We start from the raw sequence: 19,127 nt of genomic DNA, 5'->3' as shown, positions 1-19,127 counted from the left end.
ATGTGGAATCTATGGTTCTCCAGATGTTGCTGGCCTACAACTTCCGTTTTCACTGACTACTGACCATGCTGGCTGGTGCTGATGGGAGTCCAACAACATCTGGAAGACCACAGGTTCCTCATCATTGCTGTAGCAAAGATATAAAATGGTTGACAGGCTCAAGAGTTATACCAATACCCATCTGGAAGACAAGAATGACAATTGTTCAAAATTCTGGCGAGGATTTCATTTTAAGCATTGCAATCTGGGTGCAGACATTTCTTATAACAAGTCTTCTCAATTCACTGTAGAACAGTTTAACCAGACAAAGCAATTATGGAAAGACTACAATTAAAAATAAAAATTCTTTATTTACCAATTTTCTACAAAGCACGTAGTAAAAATAAGTCACATGACAAAAAACCAATATTGCACAGTAGACAGAAAACATTGTTTGAAGATGGAAAACCCACACAGTAATGAAGTTCTCTCATAGTGACCAAGTATTTTTAAGCTAAAACAATCTACAACAAATCTGGTTTCAGAATCTTGCTTAAAAAGAGAGGCTTGCAATTTAAAAAAATTATAGGAAAATATTTTAGTACTATTCCTGTAAATAAAATAGGTTTTAAAACGATGTAGACATCTTTATGAAACCACCCATTAAAGGATTTAACAACTTTTCTCCCCAGCCTCTCAAAATCGTCGTGAAAATGACCACACACACACATGTTGCAGATGTCTACAAAAATAAATTTACACCCATAAGTCCTATACTAAATACTAAACCACACTTGTCTCACCAGTAAGCTTCAGAGAGGACTTGGCAGGTGTGGTGAGACTCCCACCTCCAGTGCTTTAAAACATACCCTCAATGCCATTTCACAAGGCTGCTTTTGAAGCTCTCATAGTAGTTTCACCATGCAGTGGGTGGCTGCTATAAAAGAAGAAAGTCACACGCCCAAAGTTCTGTGGAGTGTGGAATTAATCACATGACTCTCGGAATTTTGACACTTTTAAGCACTGAGAGTTTTCCATGTGATTTAAAAATTACATGTAAAGCCTGTGCATAAGTGACTGCAGAATCAGAATTTAAGTACATGCCATTCGATAAAGCTTCATTTCCTCAAAATGGCCCTCCTCGTGTTATGCTAAAAATGACCAATTTAAGTGCAGCAGGATATAGACAACATGTTGCTGTGTGAGCAGCATTAATAAGTTCAATCACCTAGTTTACAATGAGGAAAAACTACATCAGGCAGGGTTCATAGCTACATGCACATAATGCCACAAGTTGCTCTGAGAGAAGGTTGCAGATAAAGCAAGTATTATTAACCTCTTTCCCGAAATACAAAAATTAGGAGGCACCCGAGCAACAGAAGCAAGCTGAAAATCAAGATACTTGGGGTACCCGGTGATGTCTGCCCTCTTGAAATCTGCTTGTACCATGAGATTTATGGTTTCTTTTCCCTCTGTAATCCCCTCCAATATACTCCTGAGTGTTCCCCAACCCTCCCAAGCAGTTTTTTGGGGTACACGAGGGAAGGCGAAGCCCTGCTAATGCTGCGTTGGATTTCACCCTTATTTTATACAACTCACAATTAAGTTGTGCCATTTATTGGTTCAGATAAAGTTGATTGCTAGCCGATTGCGGAAGGCAGACTCACATTCAAAAACGCCTACAAGCTTCTGACTTAGCAGGAAAGCTTGGAAACAGCCACCATCACCACAGCAGCCATCCAGGAAGAAATGAACCCATGATTATCCTGAGACGACTTCTCTTTGCTAAAGCATAGGTTACAATATGCTGTCGGACTGTATCTTTGGCTCAGAGGACCACTGGCCAGATCTTGTCTGACAGTTCTTATGTGTTGGTATCAAGGATGGCATGACAAGATTCTTGGACATATAGATTAGTATGCATATGTACATTTATGTCTATTTTATTTTACTTATTAAATTTTTACACTGCCCTTCATCCAAAGATTATAGGGCTGTTCCCAAGATAAAAATGAGAACACGAACTACATATTAAAAGAAAAACAAAGCAGTATCCCCCCAGGCCATAGAATGTTAATCAGCCCAAGGCCTGGACGTTGAGAAATGTTTTTGTCTGGTGCTTAAATATGTGTAATGAAGGTGCTATGCCAAACTCCCTGGGGAACTACTACAGAAAAGGCCCATTCTTGTGTTGTCGCCCTCCAGACCTCTAGTAGAGAGAGCATATGAAGAAGGGTCTCAGATGATAAATGCAGGGTCTGGGTCAGTGCAAATGGGGAGAGGCAGTCCTAGTTACATAAAAGTGATTTTTATCCCGTGACTAACTCCTGAAATCAGCTCTGCTATTCAGCAACAAACAGCATTTTCTATACAGTACTAACACTTCAGTCTTTGGAAGTTAACCTTAGGGGCACAAATAACAAAAGTGATAAATCTAAAAAAGCTTGAAAATGAACTGAATGCAGTTATGGATATCAGATGTACATTAACGCTCCAGCTACAGATGGCTTTCTGATATGATTTTATACCATTCTCCAGACCGCAAGAGGCCACAATGCTAATGATATATAGTCAATGTAGTATAGTTAAAGTGACTACTGGGCCAGTGGAGAGGAAATTGCCTGTAATCCAGCAGGTAAAAGAGTGCCTGTTGTTTGAGAAGGCAAAAAGGAGGGGCAATTAAAAGCTGAAATGTGTTCTGGTCATGTTGAGCCATGTTTCCTCAGTGGTGGACTCCTTCACTTAACTGATCCTCTTATTTAAATATATGCAATCATTGCAACTCCCAGATTATTATTCATTATGGAAATATTATAATGCCAGCTAAATCAGTCTTAAGATTAGTTTCTCCCGTTTAGAAAAATAGCTCCTTTGGTGCAGAACGCCAACCTTCAAGGGGTAATTTTGTTTTTTTGGATACTAGCAATTTTTTGTGTGCTTCTCTACATGATTGTTTCTGAACTGACAATTACTGATGGCTGATGGCTGATAAAATATGGGAATTCGTTGGAACAAACATCAATTAAAACATTTAACAAACAAGTCACTGATGCATATTTCAAGGATAATTTATTATAATTTTGGATCATAGATCATTGAAAAATAGGATAGGAATGGTTCAACACTGGTGTGGGGTGGGCAGGCTGCCAGGGATTTTTCATGCATACAACCTTTTTTTAAAGAAGCTAAACAAATTACTGGATATCTTAGAAAGGTGAAATTATTTGAGTTGCTTTTAACAACAGTAAGTATCAGAATACTGATGGGATTGGGTGAAGTTAGGTTTGGGAAACATGCATGATTTTATCCGCTAACCTGAAATTCATTCAAAACTAGAAAATATGCCATATATTTCTAAATTATGTGTCACTGAAAAAAGCAGTCTGAAAGAAATTTTTAGGATGGCACAATATTTTGTGAAATTCTTTGCTGTATCCATTCAGGCTCCGAGTATATCCTCCATAATTTTAAATAATGGATATTATACTTCTTCAGCAATGACTGGTTGAGGGATGCAGCCTCTCAAAGAGATTAATCACAAATGACTTTTTTCTAGAACAAAAAATCCATTTGCTTTATATAAAATTAGATCCATTTCACAAGAAACAAACTTAAAAACCCTGAAGATCTAATGATGTACTGCAATAGTTATAAAGCAGATCATGTTCGAAATGGATCTTCATGGATTAAACATTTTCACTGTTGACTTGGTTCAGGGTAGTCGAGCTATTCCCCCCCAATGGCTTCATTCATTTCATTAAGCTCCATTTTATGGATTTCTTCTTCATCTTGTGCATACAGTCTGCTGTTAACATTTTCTTCACAATAAATACACTCCTTCAAAAAAACAAGAAAAAAAGTAACTCACATTTCCTTCCTCAGTGGCATCTTGTAGTTTGACATGTTACTAGAAATACCCAACAGCATGAATTTCAAAAGCGTCTCCCATACTATGTCTGAAATCTTGTGCACACAAACCTGGGAGTAAGCCCAGTTAAATACAATGCAACTTGATTCTGCAAAAACATGGTTAGGGTTACACTGCAAATATGGTTCCGAGTGCTCCAATTCTGTGATTCAAGTACTCTTAAGTCTCAAATAGAAGTTAATGCTTTTATACTGAAAGAAGAAATAACCATTGAAACATACCGAATTAGTAACAGCCCCTGGTAGTCCACCCTTCTGAATCCATGGATGCACTTCAAGTAGCTCTCTCTTTTGCTCCTCTGTAAATTTTGGCTGGAACTTCTGCATTTGTTTCAGTTTCAGTTTGTCGTCTTCTAAAACAGTTTCTCTGTTTCTGAAGTAAAATATACAAACAAACCCCTTTCAGGTCTTCAACTACCCGAACGTGCAGACTTTATAAATAGTTGATTACTCTGGAGCTCAGGCTTCCTGCCATTGCAGGTATTATGCCAAGCACCCAAATGCCAAGTTCCATTTTGTCTGGGAAGGTAAAGTTGAGGCAACTAGGAGAAGATCATCATTAGCACATTTGCTAAGGCCACATCTGCACTAGACATTTAAAGCACTATTATACCACTTGAACAGTTGTAGCTTCCCCAAAAGAATCCTGGGAGCTGTAGTTTGTTAAGACTTCTGAGAGTTGTTAGGAGACACCATTTCCATTAGAGAGCTACAGTTTCCAGAGTAATTTAACAATCAACCCCTCTTTCCCAGGAAATTCTGTCAACTGTGGCTCCTTAGAGTCTCCTAACAACTCTCAGGACCCTAAACTGTAAAAAGTCAGCCCCTACATTTGTGTAACACAGATTCTGCATGTTTTGACCACTGGAAGACTGTTATATGCCAAAGCATAGGGAAGTATATGTAAATCAATAAAGCAAGGATATCCTTAGAAAAACAAGAAAACTGATTTGTCAGCTATGTTGGGTGAATGGAACTGATCATCAAGAATTAACAGCTCCTTACAATTGCTGAGTATGTAAAAAGAGAATCAAGTATTTCAGGTGTTGGTGTGGACTTTCATGTTATAAAAAATACTTCAAGAAAAGGATGGTTATGAATGGAATATATATATGAGAAACATTATTGGCATTTGAAATTGACACTAACTCACTTCATTGTAAAGAGGATGGCTTTCCTATTTTATTATATTTCTGTATATTATATTTCTACTTGTTACCGTATTTTTCGCACCATAGGACGCACTTTTTCCCTCCTAAAAAGCAAGGGAAAATGTGTGTGCGTCCTATGGAGCGAATGCAGGCTTTCGCTGAAGCCTGGAGAGTGAGAGGGGTCGATGCGCACCGACCCCTCTCGCTCTCCAGGCTTCAGGAAGCTATCCGCTAGCCGTGGGAGACCCAGCTCTCCCACGGCTAGCGGAGCGCTGCATTAATCCCGAAGCTTGGGGCGTGTGGAGCTCAGCGCGCCCCAAGCTTCTGGGTGCCGGCAAGGTCTCCTCTAGCCGTCTAGCGGAGACCTTGCCGGCACCCAGAAGCTTGGGGCGCGCTGAGCTCCGCATGCCCCAAGCTTCGGGATTAGCGCTCCGCTAGCCATGTCTAGGCTGCGGATAGCAGCCTGCTTCCCGGAGCGTCGGGCACCCTGAAAGCAGAGCGCCCGGCCCTTTGGGAACACATCCGCAGCATGGGGACCCTTGCAGGAGTTCCCCGCAAGGCTCCCCACGCTGCGGATAGCAGCCTGCCGCCCGGCGCGAGGGGCGCCCTGAAGCAGAGCAATCCTCGCGCCAGGCAAACATCCGCAGCGTGTGGAGCCCTGCAGCAGTTCCCCACAGGGCTCCCCACGCTGCGGATAGCAGCCTGCTTCCCGGAGCGTCGGGCGCCCTGAAAGCAGAGCGCCCGGCGCTTCGGGAACACATCCGCAGCGTGGAGAGCCTTGCAGGAGTTCCCCGCAAGGCTCCCCACGCTGCGGATAGCAGCCTGCCGCCCGGTGCGAGGGGCGCCCTGAAGCAGAGCGCCCCTCGCGCCAGGCATACATCCGCAGCGTGGGGAGCCCTGCAGGAGTTCCCCGCAAGGCTCCCCAAGCTGCGGATAGCAGCCTGCCGCCCGGCGGGTGGAGCGCCCTGAAGCAGAGCGCCCCTCGCGCCAGGCATACATCCGCAGCGTGGGGAGCCCTGCAGGAGTTCCCTGCAAGGCTCCCCAAGCTGCGGATAGCAGCCTGCCGCCCGGCGGGTGGAGCGCCCTGAAGCAGAGCGCCCCTCGCGCCAGGCATACATCCGCAGCGTGGGGAGCCCTGCAGCAGTTCCCCGCAAGGCTCCCCAAGCTGCGGATAGCAGCCTGCCGCCCAGCGGGTGGGGCGCCCTGAAGCAGAGCGCCCCTCGCGCCAGGCATACATCCGCAGCGTGGGGAGCCCTGCAGCAGTTCCCCGCAAGGCTCCCCAAGCTGCGGATAGCAGCCTGCCGCCCAGCGGGTGGGGCGCCCTGAAGCAGGGCGCCCCTCGCGCCAGGCATACATCCGCAGCGTGGGGAGCCCTGCAGCAGTTCCCCGCAAGGCTCCCCAAGCTGCGGATAGCAGCCTGCCGCCCGGCGGGTGGGGCGCCCTGAAGCAGAGCGCCCCTCGCGCCAGGCATACATCCGCAGCGTGGGGAGCCCTGCAGCAGTTCCCCGCAAGGCTCCCCAAGCTCCGGATAGCAGCCTGCCGCCCGGCGGGTAGGGCGCCCTGAAACAGAGCGCCCCGCACGCTAGGCAGACATCAGCCAGCCCCACAAGCTCGGGGGACAGCAGGGAGGCGCAGAGCCACTATCCCGCTGTTCCTCGACCTGGTTCGGTTTCCCTGACCTGCTTTTGGGGGGGAAATAAAGGGAAAATTTTTTTCCTTTATTTCCCCCCCCCAAAAACTAGGTGCGTCCTATGGTCCGGTGCGTCCAATCGTGCGAAAAATACGGTAATTAAGTTTGGTTAAATTGGAGGAAAGAGGCAACAGAAAGAAGTTCTGAGAAATGAAATCTTTTAGTGCTGTTTCAAGTATACATCTACTTGAAGTGGCAGTTCACAGTGAAAGCTGCTTCAAGTCTGAACTAACGTTGAATTACCGGGAGGGTATCTGGTAAGTCATCATAACAGTGTCATCTGTGTTTGCCATCAGCCGCCAGATGGGATCCTGGAGGACATATTTAATGAACTGCTCATTTTCTTCCAGTTCTGATTCCTTTGTTTTCTGATTGTTTTCTGATGAGTCAATGCTCCCAAAATATTTGCTGGTATGACTTGTTTCACTACTTCCTTCAGAAACAACAATAAAAAAGTTGTGCTTTTAATTATGGAGAACAGATTTTTCACTGAAATAGCCTCACGATTTCTTAACCGCACACATGATGTTACCTGTTCCACTGCCTGACATGCCGCATCCATTTGAAACTGAGCCTAAGGACTCAGCAGCTGCTGAAACACCACTTCCTGACAAAGCAGACCCAGTGCCTGAACTTGCATCTTCCTGGAGTAAAATATCAAGTAAATCACTAGATACAGAGAAGGCATCGCTATTTTGAATTTCCATTGGCGATCCAACCTGAACAATGAAAGAACAAAACCACAAAAAACAAACTGTCAATTCAAAAGGTATTTTTTGTTGTTCATAACTCCAGTTCCTAATCTAAGATTATGCAACAAGATGATGATGATGTATTACATTTGTATACCACCTTATATCCGCAGGTCTCAGGGTGGCTCACAGGATAAAACAAGAGCTTGAGATTCATTTATAGTTGGCTGTTTTATTATGGTTTGTTGTTTATTAGTGTTTTTTAAAAGATTTAAATTATTTTGCATTATATATTTATGTCTGTACTGTAAAATGCCCAAGATTTTCTTTACATTGTGCAACACATAAATTTAAGAAATCTAATATTAATTAGTACAAATCTTCCCAAGGAACATGCACAATTTGAAATTGTTTCAAAATGGAATTGTTTAAAAATTGAGCTTATTGAAAGAGCTCTCCATGTGCACAATTAGATAAAAATGTTGTTTTTCCCCAGACAGATATTTCCCAGAAAGTTACAGACAATGCTTACAGGGGAAGATGCTTTTCTGTTGCAGTCCTCTGAGCTCATGGGTTTGCTCGTCACCCCTCCATCAGTTAAAGTTCCATGGCTTCCTAGTGTACCAGCAGCGCCACTTTCAGCCACTTTGGGCATTTCTTCTAATTGCAGAAGGTTCAACTGCAGAGGAGAACTGCACCTGGACTGGAACAATGGTGGTGAGGCTTGACCTTGTGGGCCAGGAGACTGTGGAGTGCATGAACGGGATTGCTCATTTCGAGATTCTACAACAGTGGTCTTTTCACTCCCTGCCAGTGGATTATAGTGGAACGGTTGAGGTGGGAATGTGTTTGAGGCAGTGAATGGAGGCTGTGCTGTAAACACTGCTTGGGAAGAGAAAGAAGGCTGAGCAGGAAAGCTAGGTGGATCAGGATAAAGTGCTTGAGGGATCCCATTGTTCATTGGAGGATACATGTAGTTGGGGAGTACAAGTGCTACCACTGGAGTCATCAGAGGGTTGGGAAACTGTGATAATGGCAAGTGACAGGGATTTCCCGAGTCCTGCGATTCATTGAAAGCAGAAAGAGGCGCTTCAGGACCTGGTGGCACAGTTCCTGTTGGTGGAAAAACTGGAAGTGGGTATGTAGACATAACTGTAGGAAAAGGCATTCCTGGATAACTTGCTTGAGAAGTATCTGACGGAGACCAGGCTGTGCTATTTGGGACAAGCCGGGGAAACCTGTGTGGAGGTTTGGTACCAGAAGTTGTGCTGTCTGAAGAATTGTGTGGCTTCTGTCGTTTTGGCTTAGATTTCCTGTTCTTCCCATTTTTCTTCCAAGACTGATCTACTCCAGAGCCATGTCGTGGTCCATGAACACCTGGAGAGAAAGGCAGAAAATCTATTCAACAATACATCTAACTTTTAAAAAGGGTGACATCAATACTCAAGCACATCTTTGGACCCAAAAGCTATTTCCTGTAAATTCTAGATACGTGGAAACTGGCTACTGCTTATAAGCAGACGAGAGACACTATGCACACATTTAGAGAGACATTCTTTTCTTCACAGTTACCAGGGCTGAACTGGTATTTAAATGAGGTTCCAGTTCTAAGCTGTGGGGAGCCCCAACACAAATCATGTCTCTTCTGCCATCTCATTAATCCTGTGTTTCACATGTTATGGCAAATCTCTAAGCTAGAAGAACAGAACAATCCTATGCATGCTTGCTCAGAAGTAAGCCTCACTGTACCCAGTGAGCCTTGCTCCCCAACATGTGTGTTTAAGAAAGAAATTACCTTCATTCTTCTGCACACAGTAGCAAATCATGTCCTCTTTAAGTCACGGAGAAGGGGAAAACTATGCATCACTGATGATGTGAGTTTAATCCCACACCCACCTGCTTAATACTTCTAAGGTCGCATATTGAGTTTCTGGAGCAACCGATTGTCAGCCAACTACAATTTGGTTTGATAGTAAAACTGAACTTAACTAAGCACCCTGAACTGGCTATGCACATTTGCAACATGTCTAACTGACAATGGGTTTCTTTCATTCAGATGGTGTTATGAGGCTATAAACAAAGAGAGCCGTACCACGGTTACCAGGTTGTCCTTTGGGTCTTTCTTGAAAGTAGTAACTGCAATTATATTGAAAAATATGGAACCTTTTGATTTCTTTACATTTGGTCAGAAAGCTCTGCTCTTCTTTTTGTGTATGCACTGCAAGGACTTCCTTTGTAAGCCCCAATTTCTTAAATGACTCTTTTTCTTGATTCTTTTGAGTAGTGGTAGATTGTGGAGCAATAAGCTGACTCTCCATGGGTTCTGTTCCACTGGGACCATCTTCTATTATTTCTAAAAACAAACAAAAACATTTAGGGGAAACAAAGTGAAATGTTGATCTCATTTTCATCTAATCAGAATTTGTTCTTCCAAATTCGCATGATCTGTCTTCCCATGGTTCACTTCTACATAAAACAGAGCACATAGTCATTCTTAAAATCTGATTTATAAAAGTCTATATTTCTCTTAGAAACTGTAAAGCAGTACTGTACCTAATTCAGGCTGTGTTTTTTTGTCTCCAACATGAACTATGGTGCTACTGTAGCTGCACTGACTGGTTAAAGATACAACGCTCTCTGGCTTGCCAGGCAAAGTTAAAGAAGTTAAGTGAGCACCAACAACAGCAGAAGCATTCGATTTCTCAGGTATCTCCAACTCCGTAGGGCCTATGTGGGATTTTGACAGCACACTTTCTTCTCAAATACCAACATATAACAACACAGAGATACACACACACAAAGAAAAGAACAAGAAACATATAAATGTAAGTTTCTCAAGACAAAATAAATGTGACGGCAAGTGAAGAATACAGCTCAGGTCTAACTAAATTGCTTTGAGGAGTCAAACATAGTTCCCACCCCTACTTAACATGACAAGTGATACTGACTGACAAATTTTTATACAGTGCATTATTAGTGGAAGCAGTGGAGGCTGGTCTGTTAGGCAAATGGGGCACTGCTCCACCAACCTCAGTGTGCCCTCAGCCAGCCCCCACCTGCCTGTCTTCTTACTTGTTTACAACCGGTCAGGAAATGACTGTGCCTGTCATTGGCTCTGGTGCCACCTGCTATTGGTCTCCATGCCTTCCACCCCATCAATCCCAGCAGGAACCAGCCACCACTGAGTGGGACTTACTTCTGAATAAACATGCATAGGATTGCATTACAAATTCGGTTAACAGTAAATACCTGTGGGTGTTTTAATGTCATGCCTTTTCTCTCTAAGCATATCAGAATTCAGTGAAGCAGCGTTTGAGGAAGGCTGTGATTTCTTCACTGCATCACCTGCACTGCAGCTTTCCAAATACCTACAAGTCAAAGCAAAAAACCCCCAGAAACCCTTGGTTAAAAACACACACCCTGATATTCTTAGATATAAAGTTGTCAGTTCCATATAGCTATTGCTTTAGTGGAGTGGAATGTTGTTCACCTGATAACACTGTCTAAACAGCTGATCTGCTGATATGAATAAACAGGTTGCTCTCCCCAAGCCAGTTCTTCTGCAGCCAAACTCCTCTGACAAGCCATTCCAACAGCATCATTTTCTGCTGGTTGAGTAGCACTTTCCACGTGGTCACTGGATTTCGCTGTGTAACAGAAACATCCTAAGAATGTTTATATATGGACCTTTCAAAAGCCAGGGAGCTGCTGAATGCACTCCTGGGAACATAGGTGGGGGCTTTAAGTATGAGCATGTGAGAGTTTCCAGTCTACAGCAAAGCTGTTTGTGCAAAATGACAACTACAAACAGGGCTGGGTTGTGTGCACCTGACCATACACTGTGGGCAAGGTATTCCTGGTTAAAGCTGAACTATTGGAGTTATTCCAAAATCTGATTCCAGATTAACTTGGCTATCATACCTGCATATTTTTTCTCACTTTCAAGCTTTGATCTGGAATTGACGAAGGCGTGCTCTTTATTTTTGGCCTCACGTCCATCTTTACAAATACCTTGAGAAGAGTTCTAGAGTGAAGATTTAAAACAAACAAACAAGTTACTGAAAAAACTTACAGTAAGCCATACATGGTAATTGTTGATTGGGGTGAATGAAGAAGGTATTAGACTTCTGTTAGAAAAAACCCCAGGGTCAATTTCCCATTAGACTGAAACTATTAAGATAATATAATGAAAATCTTACAGGCTTGGGTATCCTCTGGGTATCTTCATTATTGTTCCCATTACTGTCACTGGATGAAGCCACACTCATTAGGTGCTCATGTGATCCATTGCTTCCCAAACTTCCATAGCCACTAGAGCCACTGTTATGTACAGGCTAAATATAAAAATATACACACACATTTTCAACAGAAAAGAAAATGACTAGCTGGAGTCTATATACTGCAAATATTCTTGATACTGTAACTAGTAAGAATCAACCAAGCAATTCAAGCAAGCTATCAAGAAAGTCGATAAGTTTTTCCTCATATTCAAGAAATAATTTTAGAATCGCACCTAGAACCTGCATCTTCACAGACACAACCTCCTGTATAGGCAGACAATGATTGCAGGGATATATTTTCATGATAAAACAGGATAACAGGATAAGCCAACATTCTAGTTAAGAGAATGAATGTCATTTTGCAAATCACCCGCAGCATAGGTGGCATGACACACCTGGGAAAATGCAAGTACTATCAGTAAGTCCATGCTCCAGAACAGAAATGGGGCAAAAATTGAGTCAGCATACCCATAAAACCCCAGTTCTAGTTTATGTTGATGTAATCCCACTAATTTCAAGGTGAGAAGTCCAGTTTTAGTATCGCCTGAGCCTTCTTGTCCATAAACCTACAGTCAACAGAACTGCTGAAATGAATAATACTGCAGTGGCTGAAGTAATGAGAAATTTCTTAAATAATTGAGAAAAGAAACCCAATGTTAACTTCTAGGTCAGAATTCTACGAACAAGTATCTAAATACTTTGTAAGCCTACATTACTTTGGGACAAAAAATTATGAACATTTTACCTTATAACAGTCTTCTAGAGGAGACCCCAGAGGTTTAGGTAAATTTAGATTTAAAACACAGTAATGAAAGTGTACCTGTAATAATAACCGATATATTTGCTCTGTAATTTCTTGGATGCTAGGGTGAAGGATTTTTTCTTCTGCGCACTGAGGTGTAAACACATCTTCGTTCAAGGGACCACTGTAAAAATCATTAATAATATCTAGAATATGACAAATGCTTTTGTTTCAGTTATATCAGCCCTTGTTTTTCTATTGCATCTACAAACTTTTAAACTGATAAAATATTCAGGCTTACTCACTCCAAACATGACTTCTTCATTCTGAAGTAATTCTTGACAAGATTGGAAAGATCTGCAGCACTTATAAGTTTCTTGTTAAAAGCATTTACTTTATAGCACATCTTTAAAAGAGAAATTTTTGTGTGTACCCTCGCCCTCAACAAATCTATGTTCCGAAATATGGTTGCAAATAGATTCCATTTTCTTATGTGTGAACTTTGCATGCTCCACACATTTGACAAACGTCTCCATAATTACCAGTACTAAATACACAGAAGCAAAAACACCAGAACTATCCCAAATGTAGTCAGATATTATCCAATTATCACCGGTAAAGCATTTTTGAGCAGTGGCCATGATGTATAGCAATTTATTGCATGAATGTTCGACATTGAATGGAGGTGGTTCTTGCTACTAGTAATATGAAAGCCAGCAACTGTTAGTAGAAAGGTTTCCAAAAGTTGTGAAATATCCATATCATAGGGGAAGCAGATGTTTCAACCATTTAATTGGCACACTGCCATTCTGCAACTGCATGAATAACTTTTAAAAATAAAAACAGGTGCAGGAGCCTGAACTGGATTTGGACCCTGTTGTGAAGTGGGGAGGGGCATTAATGGAGGATTTAATCCTTTGTCCCCCAATCTGGATCAGGTCCTCTGCACTTGCTATTTTGTACTCGAAGAAAGGTGCCCATTAACACCAATAGAAGTGTTTCTTCAATGCAAATAGCACATGAGCCCACCCACCTCAGATCAGGTCTGGACTTGGAGTGGGGGGGGGGAAGGGTTAAAGCCCCCTTATATCTGCCAGCATCTTGATCCAGAATGGGCACTCCGCACCTGTTATTTACTTTTAAAAAGCCATTCCCATAATTTCTGGTTATATAATGGAATCTGTTTCCGAAGATGTGTAGATCAGCTCTTAAAGAATTTTTTTGGGGGGTGGGCAGCACTTCCAATAGGTTGTTGCTACTCAGGTAGTTGTGGAAACTGGGTTTCCACATTATTCTTTTCAGTATTTAAGAGACCAATCTCAAATAATTCATGACACAAGAACCTTCATTTTTATTACCACTTATTTACTTACGTTCTAACTTTGTGCCTTCCAATTATAAAAGAAATCTTTCGACTCCAGGGATTGATGAAACTGGACCAGCTAGTATCCAGAGTTATGTATTCACCATTTCTGGTGCAGAACCTGATTGGTGAATAATCAAATGGCTGTCCACCGCACTGAAGAACTGTAACAAAACAAAAAAAAAATGATTCAAATTTCAGCTTTATTGTAGAAATATTCACAATTTCTCATTTTAAATGATCCAAGCATTTGTAATTCCCAAGATTTCACATTGAAACATTTAAATAAAGGTATCAAAATTAAATGTGCTTGAGATCTGAAGACTACTGAAAATTCACAGCTAAGCATTACTCTATTTTAAAATGCTTCCCTAATTATTAATCTTATCTATTTCTGAGTGGGGTAGAGAAATTTGTGGTGGTCTTAACATCAACATGGAATCAAATGGGGCTGTGGGTGTATAAGAGTCAGTGAATAATGTGAAAACACCAGATGTTATAAAAGTTTCAGAACTAAGAAGATGTAGACCTGGATGGGAGACCCATGTACAACCTAAAATAATAAAAAAAATTAGAACAAAAGATATGGGTGCACTGATGACATATTACTCCTAATTTAATACAGTGGTACCTTGGTTTACGAACTTAATCCATTCCGGAAGTCTGCTCTTAAACTAAACTGTTCTTAAACCAAGGCATGCTTTCCCATAGCAGCGAGGGGCTCAATTTACACACACTCAACAGGAAGCAAAACATGTTCTGCTTCCAAGGCAAAGTTCACAAACCAAAACACCTACCTCTAGGTATGTGTTCTTAATCCAAGTTGTTCATAAACTAAGATGTTCTTAAACCAAGGTACCACTGTATGATCTAGCTCATGATACTTGAGTCTACAATAAACCCTGTGTGTATGTTTTTATGATCTAATAATCAGAAGAACAATAAACTGATTAAAAGTTACCAAAAACTATATGAGGATCCCTCATCCTTTATTGCCCCCAACCTTCATGAAAAACACAGTATGCAAAAGGAGTCACCTACTTTTTTTGTGAATTGCTATCATTAAAGGTCTGTCACTTGGATGAAGATGTACTAAGACAGGAGTTCCAATTAAGTCCTGAGGCAAGTATCCCAACAAAGGCACCGCTCTAACAACAACAAAAGGTTAAATAATCATGAAGCAAAATACATTTAAACACAGCCTTAAGTTCATTTACAGACTTTGTTGAAATAAAAACAGAATGTTTGGACTTGTATCAGGTTTAGTTCTGCAAACCAATAAGCGGAACCTAAATATTATTGTGTAATATTTACGACACTCTTTTCTGTGCTAATTGTCAGGACGTAAGATGCAATTATGAAGCACGCAACCTCCGAAAAGTCTAGTAACTCTAGCAGTTGTGGTCACCTGCGATAAACCAAAGTGGTTTGCCAGGTGGGGCAGAGCTACTACATTGGCTTCATGGCAGGAGGGTCTCTCTTGTTTATCGGGGGTGGGGGTGGGGAGCAGGCGAGATGGCAGGGAGGTCAGCACAGCAACACACTGATGCCTAAAACAAAGCAAGATTCTAGGGGACTTATAGTGCAGACAAGAATATACTATACAAAACAGAAGCAGCTCACTGGGTGGGGTGGAGTCAGTATGCCAACTTCCTGGCAGGTGGGTTGCAGCTGCTTATCAGTAGCAGGTGAGGTGGTGGGGAGGTTGGCATGGTGAAAATGCACCATCAGAAGCACCAGATTGACTATGCCAGTAGATTTACACCACAACAACCTTTTCCCTGCCTCACCTTTCTCCCTCCTGCTAAGCAAGAGTGACCCACCTACTGGGAAGATGGCGTAGTAGCTCTGTCCTACCCAGCAAGCTGCTATAGTGACCATCTTCCCCCTTTTCCTACATAGAACAAGGTATCAAAATAAGATTAAGTTATGCAATTTCAGTATGAGTAAATAAAGAAAAAAGGAGCCAAGAGGTCATCCTAGAAATGCATCCCATCACTGTTTTGAAGAACATTTCAAGAAAATGGGCATCAGAAAGACCTCTCCTGTCCCTAATGCAATACGAGTCAAACATGGATCAAATTCACAATTAGATTCACTAAGAGCTATTATTGGAGGGACGCGGGTGGCGCTGTGGGTAAAAGCCTCAGCGCCTAGGGCTTGCCGATCGAAAGGTCGGCGGTTCGAATCCCTGCGGCGGGGTGCGCTCCCGTTGTTCGGTCCCAGCGCCTGCGAACCTAGCAGTTCTAAAGCACTCCCGGGTGCAAGTAGATAAATAGGGACCGCTTACTGGCGGGAAGGTAAACGGCGTTTCCGTGTGCTGCGCTGGCTCGCCAGATGCAGCTTGTCACGCTGGCCACGTGACCCGGAAGTGTCCTCGGACAGCGCTGGCCCCCGGCCTCTTAAGTGAGATGGGCGCACAACCCTAGAGTCTGTCAAGACTGGCCCGTACGGGCAGGGGTACCTTTACCTTTAAAGAGCTATTATTATTTTTTAATATCCTCATTATTTAAACAACTGCAAAGGTATCCCACCGAGGACATTTCACTATAGTCACACATCAATATTTCCTACCCATTTTAGTCAATACTACAGCTAAATACACAACCATGCATATCATAGTTTTAGTAGTTCACCTTTCATCTACATCTTGGAACAAACAACTTGGGGTGTGTGTAGTTGTAAATATCCTTTTATTAGAAGGAATTCTGGGTGCTGAAAGGGAAAAGAAGGACAAGGTTTGTAGAACTAGAGCATTTGTATGAACAAGATGCTTTATTTCAAGCACAAAATAATTGCTGTATTATTACCTTCATAACCGGAGTGGACCTTTTCTGCAAGCAACACACAACAAAGCTGATCATCTTCATCTTGTACTTTGATAAGGTATGGAGTCATACGAAATGGGTGGTAGCAGATCTCACTAGTATGCTCCTCTTTCCCTGCACTAAAAATTAAAAGAAACAACAGTTGAGTTCTTATAGTTTGCATAGCCCCCAAGCAGAATAAGGTATTTGGTAGGTGAATCTAAGCGATGGGCTTTGGACTATGCTACTTCCATGCACATATGGGGACTCTTAAACGCTCCTCCTTACTAAGTATCCTCTGAAAAATCACCGGTGAAAAATCAAGAGACTCTCCAAGGTGACACTCTAGGAAGTGCAAGGAAAGGAAAAAGGGCAACCCCCCGTTTTCCATGACCATGTATGTGCAAGGGCCATTAGGCCTTATTATGTGAGAAGCAATACGTACAGCAGTGGCCAGTGAGGCGGTGAAGGTGGGACTCTGTTGCTGTTCTCCTGGTTTCCCAACACAGGAGTTACAGTCGCTTACCGAGGGGAAGAAGGGGAGGGGTAAGTTATGGGGAGAGAGACGTGGTGGAGTCACTCTCTTGGTAAGCAACCCATTGTGTTGGGAAGCCGGGAGAGCAATAGAACCCACCTGCCCCACCTCACTTGCCACTACTGAATATGCAACAGCCTAGAAACTGCTTTTTGTGGTGACGTCTTAAACTGTAAGGTCTATTCAGCTTTTAGTGAGGATTCTGGAATTCATCTTTGTAAGTCGGCTAAGCCACATACCAATGAACATAAACAGATTGAAGCAAAACATCTGTTAGTCCCCACGCTGACTTAAAATTTTGCCTCACCTGATGCGGCAGAAAAAAGACTTTTCCTCCATGCACTCCTGGGTGGTAGACTCTATAAAAATATAAAAGTATGAAAATGACTTTATAATCTACAGTAACAGAAAGAAGTGTATACTCTGAAAGTCAGAAAGATGTCCCCTGTAATTACTCAGCTGAAAACAATGCAAACACAGAGTAACTGGCAGAAAGGTGCCTTTCTTCTTGTTATTTTAGTGCAGTTACATTGTGTTTGCACCAAACTAATTTATCTAATACTAGATGTAGTTGTTAAAATAGGTTTTCAAAGCTATAAGAGAAAATTCATATTTTAAAAATTGGAAGCTCCTCCCTAATCAAAGTTGCTATCTCTCAGGGCATCAGAAGACTGGGAAGTAACAGCACGAAGGTTGTTGTTCTATTCTGAACAATACAGTTTTAAAAGCTGGACAGAGTATATTCACATTAACTGTATGACGTTCCAGTGAAGGGACTGGAATAATATCAAAAGTAAAGTCTAGTTTTGCCAAAGAATTGAACAAAAACCAACAAAAAATCTTTTGGGACCTTAAAAACTAATACACTTACTGTAACAAAAGCTTTCCTCACACAGAGTCCACCTTGTCAGACAAACAACTCAATGAAGTAAGCTCAGCCCCATGAAAGCTTCTGCCACAATAATTTTTTTCCATATTGTTTTTAAGGTACCACAAGGCTCCTTGTTGATTTTGCAGCAAAAGGCATACACAATGACCTCTCTGGAGCATGTAAGTACAGTGCTTAATCATCCTATTAGCCAGATGAAATGAGACAAAACAGATCAGAATATAAAATATTTGTATCTAATAGCTACAAATGACTGTGCCAATTAAAAAGAGCAAAACACTAAAGAAACTGCAATTAAGCAAAGACATATCCTAATGGCTCAAATGCAGATGAGCAGTGGCGGGGGGTGGGGGTGCAACAATTTAAACACACTTACCAACTCCATTGCAAATAGTCCAGGATGGCAATCTGTATGGAGTAGTAGAACTGTAGAATACACTGACATCCTGAGGTGCCAGAAACTCCACAAATTTGGCATTTTTAAATACATCTTTCTTACAGTGGAGAATAGAGGCAGCCTGATCGGAGATGTACAGAATTTTCCCAGTAGCCAAAGAAACAGCTACAGCAAACATATCCTTAAAAAACACACAATAAAGCACCCAAAACATAGTAAGTCAAAACTAGTTTAGTCAGGGAAAATGTTAAACAGAAGTTTTGTGAGTTACAAATATTCTAAAGTAATGAGACATAGTAGGTTTACATTTTTTCTTGTTAAGAGTATTAGTATTTACCTGCATATTTATCAATGATTTTTTAACAAAAATGTGGCAGTTGTAATCTAAAGCATATTTTCTTAGATGCCACACCAGAAGAGTAACTCCATATAAGATTGTGTGGGGTACTCCAAGCAGTCATCAATACAATCTTCTTTGCCTCTTCTCCTTCTTGCAGATTGCATTTGCACTTATCTGCGACAGACTTCCCATTTACTTAGAAAGAATAGGTTCCAATGGCTTACTCTTGACTTTTAACTATGGTTACACAATTATGAATGTTGAGTCTAATTAGCCCCAAGTGTTTTTCTAATGCTACTGAATTTCCTCTGGAAGCACTCAAAAGGCTGCAAAAT

The 19,127-nt window shown here is 41.9% G+C and overlaps 1 protein-coding gene across 1 annotated transcript in view; it reads right to left on the bottom strand.

Moving 5' to 3' along the window:
- Positions 1 to 330: 330 nt before the first annotated feature.
- PER2 (period circadian regulator 2) overlaps positions 331 to 19,127 on the bottom strand; it is a 32,437-nt gene continuing 13,640 nt past the window's right edge. The window contains 19 exon segments of the mRNA XM_028731014.2: positions 331 to 3,728; positions 3,730 to 3,816; positions 4,129 to 4,279; positions 6,991 to 7,180; positions 7,280 to 7,466; positions 7,972 to 8,816; positions 9,532 to 9,792; positions 9,993 to 10,193; positions 10,689 to 10,807; positions 10,930 to 11,086; positions 11,361 to 11,463; positions 11,639 to 11,773; positions 12,540 to 12,645; positions 13,835 to 13,988; positions 14,866 to 14,972; positions 16,461 to 16,539; positions 16,635 to 16,771; positions 17,474 to 17,525; positions 18,432 to 18,633. Coding sequence (XP_028586847.2) covers positions 3,666 to 3,728; positions 3,730 to 3,816; positions 4,129 to 4,279; positions 6,991 to 7,180; positions 7,280 to 7,466; positions 7,972 to 8,816; positions 9,532 to 9,792; positions 9,993 to 10,193; positions 10,689 to 10,807; positions 10,930 to 11,086; positions 11,361 to 11,463; positions 11,639 to 11,773; positions 12,540 to 12,645; positions 13,835 to 13,988; positions 14,866 to 14,972; positions 16,461 to 16,539; positions 16,635 to 16,771; positions 17,474 to 17,525; positions 18,432 to 18,633 — 3,336 coding nt within the window. The 3' untranslated portion in view covers positions 331 to 3,665.

Source organism: Podarcis muralis, chromosome 6 (genome assembly GCF_964188315.1).
Source record: "Podarcis muralis chromosome 6, rPodMur119.hap1.1, whole genome shotgun sequence".
Classification (NCBI taxonomy): domain Eukaryota; kingdom Metazoa; phylum Chordata; class Lepidosauria; order Squamata; family Lacertidae; genus Podarcis; species Podarcis muralis.
This window is presented reverse-complemented; position numbering and strand designations above follow the sequence as displayed.